Source organism: Haliotis rubra, unplaced genomic scaffold (genome assembly GCF_003918875.1).
Source record: "Haliotis rubra isolate DU_JTF1 unplaced genomic scaffold, ASM391887v1 Scf825, whole genome shotgun sequence".
In the NCBI taxonomy this organism is placed as follows: domain Eukaryota; kingdom Metazoa; phylum Mollusca; class Gastropoda; order Lepetellida; family Haliotidae; genus Haliotis; species Haliotis rubra.
In genome coordinates this window covers 26,554-34,042 of record NW_025767552.1, presented here as the reverse complement: position 1 = coordinate 34,042, position 7,489 = coordinate 26,554, and the positions used below count along the sequence as shown (strand labels likewise).

General features: G+C 41.2%; 1 protein-coding gene across 1 annotated transcript; it reads right to left on the bottom strand.

Moving 5' to 3' along the window:
• Window positions 1-5,631: 5,631 nt before the first annotated feature.
• On the bottom strand, window positions 5,632-6,850 carry LOC124262167 (mu-type opioid receptor-like). The gene has a single exon (XM_046696623.1). The coding sequence runs from the start codon at window positions 6,757-6,759 to the stop codon at window positions 5,632-5,634; it is 1,128 nt and encodes a 375-aa protein (XP_046552579.1). The 5' UTR covers window positions 6,760-6,850.
• Window positions 6,851-7,489: the final 639 nt, after the last annotated feature.

The window sequence follows — 7,489 nt, the reverse complement described above, 5'->3', positions numbered from 1 at the left end:
TTGTATCGCAATATAAATACATGTATGCGATGTTTACGTTTGGGACCTGTTGCAAATATGGTTGCGCAACAGAGAGAAAAATGACGAGTCTTCTTATTTGCAAGCGAAGCGAGCAAAGGTTGGCAACGTACTTCCGCCCTTCGCTCCGTTGAACCGGAAGCTGGCAGGGGTAATGGAGGCGAAGAATGATTTGATATGCCCGTGTCGCTTAAAATATGAAATATATTTTGCGTGTGTAATTATTGAATATGATGTTGGAAATCTGAGAGCAGGACCCTGTGAGGAAATGGGTTTCTACATTTGATGGTAGCGATGTCATATATTGACATTAAACATATTTTTTGAACCGAAGAGAGGGAAACAAGTTGACACGTTTGCTCGCTTCGCTCGCATAAGTAGTATAAAAGGAAGACTGGTAATGTTTCTCTCTGTTGCGCAACCCTATTTGCGCTACAATTTTTCCCTGTGGGTCCATGGGGTATGTACGTATGGCCTTCTCTTCCATACGTTGTTGGTTCAACAAGCCATATCCGACTAGTTCTCTGTCTAACAGTCACTGTAGAACTCAAATCCAGAAGAATTCTTCGTGACTGCTTATTTATTCACTCACTCACTCATTTATTTATATATTCTTTACATTATTCTATAGATGCGTATTTTTTAATAGGATAACCAACTTACTGTGATTAAATATCCGTCGACCCGTGAAGATCCGGGCTTGAATTGATCTTCAGCAACCCATGCTTGTCGTAAGAGGCGACTAACGGGATCGGGTGGTCAGATTCGCTGACCTGATTGACACGTCATCTTATCTCATCGTAGATAGATGCGGATGCTGTTGATCACTGGATTGTTTGGTCAAGACTCGATTATTTACAGACCGGGATATTGCTGAGTAATCATCACACACCAACCAAACAAACATCCGTGACTGTCTGACAGGCAGGCACGCAAAAGCTGGCAGATATGACCACGTGTCCGCTGATCATTTGACCAGCGTTCTGACCCTCCCGTCCGCAGGGGTAAAAGTACAATGTCATGTCGTCAGTGCACTGTTATCTGTCATGGTCTGTGATCGTTCCATGACATGCCCATAGGCGAATTTACATACGCGCAAAGAACCGTTCCACTGACCCGAGTTTTGATTAATTAGTTTGGGTCTCACTTTGATGCAAGGGCAACGTGGATGAAGTTAAAGACAGAACCAATTGAGTAGGGTTCGTGGAAATGTCAAACCGAACTTTGGTTTGACATGAATGTTGATATACATAATGCAGTCGGTTTCCCAGTAATCAGGTTTACTTGTTTTAATACTTGGACCGTGTTCCATAAAGCGATCATAGCGCTAAGGCGAGCGTAACTCACACCACAGGCAAACTGTAGCGCAAACAGGGTTGCGCAACAAAGACCAAATGATCAGTCTTCGTATCGCGCGCATATACGAAGACTGGTCATTTTCTCTTTGATGCGCAACCCTGTTTGCGCTACAGTTTGCCTGTGCTCACACACATTACCACAGTCTTACGACTGACGTAGCTACGATAGTTATTTGGAAAGGTGCATTTTTCCACTGATGTATAAATGAAAGAAAATGCGAGAAAATATAATATGCTCCTGCAAGACATTTATTTATGTTCTTTTCATGCAATAGACATTCATAGAATGGTTCTTGAAGAATTCACATGTTCCTTTAGATCACATAAAAATATACTTCTCAATCGGAATGGTCATACAATGGTAACACAATAGGTTGTACTAAAACACAGAGTACGTATTACGTAGTAACAGATGTTCTTGATGCATGCATGCCTACGTGAGTGCGTGCGTGTATATGTGTGTGAGGGAAAGACACATTTAGATTAATCTAAACCTTGCAATGAGGGTTTCACCATCCGAGGCTCGGCAATCTATGTTCCACCATACTTGTGAAGCTTTCGAACATCCTTACTGAATTACTGCTGATGAACAAACCCGTAAACATCCTGGTTTAAACCACCTCTTCAGCAACCCATGCTTGTCGTAAGAGGCGACTAACGGGATCTGATGGTCAGGCTCGCTGACTGGTTGACACATGTTATAGTATCCCAGTTGCGCAGATCGATGCTCATGATGGTGATGACTTTCCATAATCGATAATTTGCAGACCGTGCGGCGTTAAACAACAAACAAACAAACAACACTGATGAAGCTCTTGTGACTGGTGGGTGCTTCCAGTAAGTTTAGTTTTACGCCGCACTCAGTATTATTCCAGCTATATGGTGGTGGGGCCTCCAGCAGAGAAAGATGAGCTTACTATAACCCAGAACACCTGGTGTCATCGCTGGTGTTATCCTTCTCAGTTATCCTTTCATAAAATGTTGCCTTTCACGCACATTGACAAATGTGTCGACAAACATTACAGCCTAGTAATTTTTCTCACGGTGACGTGATGCGTTACATGATCATTTCTGTGTCACATATCACAACAAAACACAATAGCCCTTCACGCACACTTTCAGAGTCCGCTTACGTAAACACAACATCAACAAGGGACGAAATGGATCTCTAAAATTAAACTCTGCAGCTTCCCAACCATGAATGAATACAATCATTTTAAGTGGAACGTGCTTCTATCATTCGATATTTCAAACACAACAGCAAGGCGCGAGCGATCGATTATACTTGAATCGTGGTAATATTTCAGACTTGGCACGTTAAGGTGCACGTGCAAGCCCAGATACCCCATGATGCATGATATAATTGTCTTATTGTCGGATTATAAGCCTGTGACAAAAAGAAAAAATGATACTATTTTCTTTATGATTTTGAACTGGATTGTTGATCAAAAGTGTCGCGGCATGATTAAAAGAATTACTATATAGTTATGTATATTAATTTAAACATTATACAAGATATAAAGTGTTACATATACATAAATCATCCAAAAACGTAACCAAGTAAATACATTCAATGATGCAAAACATTTCACGGAACAAAGAAACGACAATTAAAGAACCAACACAGGAAACAGTTCTCTTAATAATACTGTACACCACAGGCAAATTGTAGCGCAAATAGGGTTGCGCAACAAAGAGAAAATGACCAGTCTTCCAAAATGCGAGCGAACCCTATTTGCGCTACAATTTGCCTGTGTGTACACACACTGTACAATCTATTTAATATCATTGGACAGTTTCAACGGTTTTCTAAAAATGTTCAGTATGAAAATATATAGAGATTTGACAATAAAATGTTTTCTCTGCTTTCGATGTTGTAGGTACTTTAGACGCACTGATGCTGATTATGTCAGCCCATATAGAAACAAGACGGGCATGTCTAATCTGTCCAGTTCGGACTTAATAGACATAAAGATAAATGTATTATTGAATATGCTAATACACACAGCATTATAACAATATTCATAACGGCATATGACAACCAAGATACCAGACAACATATACTCATGCCAATAATGGTTATCACCCCCCCCCTCCCCACTCCAACCCCACACACACCTCACACCCACACCCCACACACCCTCTCCAATTAAAAACATTGAAGGGGGTGACAACCGTTATTGGCATGAGTATATTTTCTCTCCATATGTCAGTGAGTAGCCCAGTGGTTATGACGTCCGCTTTACATGACGCAGGTCCGGGTTTGATTCGGACCAATTTGAAGCCCATTTTTGTGTTGCCCGCTATGACTTTGCAGGAATATTACCAGAAGCGGCATAAGAGCACACCAACTAATTCTTTATTTCTTTTTTCAATCTACCGTCCTTTATACTTTATCTGTGTATACCGTGGCGTTTGACTGGGAGAGTTTTCAAACGCACGGTTTCAACAGTTCTTCTTGATCTTTGACCAAGTATTTGGGACCTTGAAATAATCAGTGCACGTTAACATGACAGAAAGAGAAATTGGTTCCTGAAATTATACCGACGTTGTCTCCGAACATGCCATGGTTCCAAGCATGGTACAATGTCACTTCGTTGCAGTAATACGTACCATGAGTATCGACGTGCACGATGCGATACTGTGATTGCCAAGAAAACTTCGATATCCCACAATGAGTAAGATCATTGTAGCTAGGGCTTCCACGGGTACTCGAGTAATCGAGGACGAGTCGGGTTTAGCTCGAGGACTCGAAAAGGGGAGATAGCTCGAATTGTTGGGTTACGTTGACAGACTGTCTGCCATGTGCTGAGCATGAGCGGCCGTTTAGTCTAATATTAAGATAAGATATAACTTTATTATCCCGGAGGAAATTCTTATTCACCCAAACTGTCTCAAAATTAATATGTACACAATTCACAAAAAAATACACAATAATTACATGCACAAAACGAAAGCTATTTACACAATAAAACTGACACGATATAATTCAATTAACCACATAGGTAAAGAGGCTGAATAATTCTAGTTATTATTACATGGTGATAATTCAAAATATTTGTTGCATTCACGAATACTTAATGGTATGAAAGACTGTCGAGCTCTGTTTGTTTTGAGGGAAGGTAATCGACAGCAGCGTCAATAAAGAAGTACTTCAAAATGGTGAGATAAAATATGTTAGCTATCAAATCTAATTTTAGTTGCCTTTTTGACAATCTGGCGCTCACAGATAAAGGGAATATACTCGAAATTTTGCCAGCAGTATTAACAATTTTGAAAAGTTTGTTTTTGTTGCGATCAGACAGACCCCATACCAACATAGAAAATTGTAGGTCAACACACTTTGAATAAAGGTTTGATAAAAACTGTCATTACGGTTTTGTCAATGCCTTGACGATAATAAGGTTCAGAATCAGACATTAGGCCAGTAACAGTGGCGTCATCTGCGAATTTCACAGTAAACAAGTCATTTAATGACAAGTAACAGTCATTGGTATACAAAACGAAGAGTACGGATGAAAGAACACAGTCCTGTGGAGCTCCAGTAGAGGTTCAGAGGAAAGAAGATTGATAGCCATTGACACCGACATACTGAGTTCTATGTACCCTGAATTCTTTTACCCATCTGATAATGTTTTTATTAACACCTAGATTAAATAGTTTACTCCTCACATGGTGTGGCTGTATGGTATTAGTTGTTACAAGTCTGTAGATGAGAGTAATTATTATACATCGTTTACTATCTACTATCTTAACAGACATAGAGAACGATAAAAAATCAAATGTATGGGCGTGTCTTGATCTGGATAATAGTGAAAAGAGAAAAATAACCAAATGCCGCCTGTGCGGTATATCACTGCCTTATGCAGGCAGTACAACCAGTACGATAAAAAAAAAAACATTTGGCAAGTAAACATCCAAATACTGATTCTGACCAATAGGAAATGTTAGTCACACGACGATATGAAATCGAAAAGAAGTAAGTGTTCACTTGTGTGATCGGAACACATGTCATGCCGGTTACGCTATCGTTTGTTTGAAAGTTATGAATTTCGAGTACTCGGGTCCGAGTCGAGTCTCACCCCTCGAGTACACGAGTCCAAGAAAATGGACTCGTTGAAGCCCTAATTGTAGCCTTGACTCCATGTTACAATATGTAAATTTTCTTCCGTGTGAAGAAATTGTTATGTCAGTGTACATATTTTCATTTCCTTTGTTGTTCCTATATTCATACATGAAGAGTAGTTTGACTGGGTCAATATCTGTTGCCACCCTCGGGAATGTTGACGTCATCTCCGTTTCCGCTAGCGCCAGCATCGCTTTGATTATTCCGCAGCGATGCATTGGAATTGCTCGGGCGGATTCTGTTTCGACGTTGAAGCAGTTCCTTTAACGTGTTTCTGAAGCGAGAACCACTGATGCAGTACAATAAAAAGTTAACAGAATTGTTGGTATACATCAGTGCATTACAAAAAGCCCATATAAGGGACAAAACTGCGTCGCGGTGTGGTGTGGTGTCCACCGTCCAGTAAGTTTCCCCAATAAGGTACACGCTGACGGGAGCGGTACACACAAAGAACACCAGATTCACAACCAGGAGCATCTTTGTCATGGACGACGTCTTTTTGTCTTGATATCGTTCGTGGTTCGATGTTGTTGTCAACATCTCAGGGTTTATTCGCCGAGCATTCCTCTTTCTGGATACAACTTTCTGGGCGATGGAAATATTGGCAATAATGAGCACGGTCAGTGGTATGAAGGAATACACACACAGGTCAATCCATGGCCAGACACGTAACTCGAAGTGTTCGTAACCCTCATTAACTGGAGCACAGCGTTCGATGTTCGTAGTGCCATCTACCGTCGTCTGAACGTCCCCAAGGCCGTACAAGTAGTGCGAGTTGAGCGCCAACAACAAGATTGCTATGACTGCAATGTTTACGAATGCTGTACATCGTGTGTAGTACTTCTTCACCGTGTATGGATACATCACCGACACAAATCTCTCAACGGTGACGGAAACGAGAATCCAGACTGACATGTCGAGGGTGAAATAAACCACCCAGATGTGGATCTTGCAGGACATCTCGCTGATGACCCGGATGTCCAAGTGGATGACCACACGCAGCCATTGGCGCAGAAGACCAGTATAGAGAACCGAAATGTCCATTACAGACAAAGCTGTGAGATAGATGGACACCGTGGAGTCCCTCATGGACTTCCTGTTGAGAACGATTATGGACAACACGTTACCAAAAGTCCCGAGGATCATTAGTACGGGTGGGAAGATGGACCACACCCATCTACTCGCCTTGTATTCAACGTACTGGGTGTAGTCGTCGGACGGTGCTGGTGTAACGTTGGAGATAGCCGTAGTGTTCATTGTCGTTGGGATGTATGCTTGGTTTCAAATTGAGGGCCAAATGTCAGCAACGTTCGATAACTATCACCACTAATCACAGCATGTTCTTGAAATGTCACAGTGCGGATAGACACAACGATATGTCTTAAGAAACATCTTATATTGGCCGCAAAACGACGTCATTTGTATTCATATGATATTACAGTGGTTCGATTCAGAAGATTTCCCTTGATTTGTGACGTGATATGATATTGATAAATCTAAGCCAGTTAAGTGATTGGCCTCGTTATTCTGACAACAGGGAACCGATTCCCAACGGATCAGTAGCAATCATTGTATTGATATTTCCTGCATACGGGAAGTCTCATACATTGTCATCGTTATGGGTGAGGTTAGATAACTGTCAATCAAAACTTTGGTCTGAATATCAAGTTCTTGTAGATCAGCGCTGATGTTTGCATGGCCGACACTGAGAACGTGGTTGATAGATCAACGGGCCACTCGCATATTGGTTTACATATAAGGTAACTGAATATCAAAGACCAGGTTCAACCTTCTTTGACCAGTAGTGGTAGCTCATTTGTGGCTGGTGACATTAAGTATCACTGTTTTAGTACTGCTTGCGATATGATGTGCCTCTTAGTAAACTGATTCAGGTATCTTGTCTGGACGATGATATATCACCTAACGGATGAGCGCTCTCATTATTATGAGATATTCCGAGACATGGTTGTCAGGATATCATTTCATG

Coding starts and splice junctions, on each gene's coding strand:
- LOC124262167 (XM_046696623.1), bottom strand. CDS start 6,759: ATGAACACTACGGCTATCTCCAACGTTACACCAGCACCGTCCGACGAC.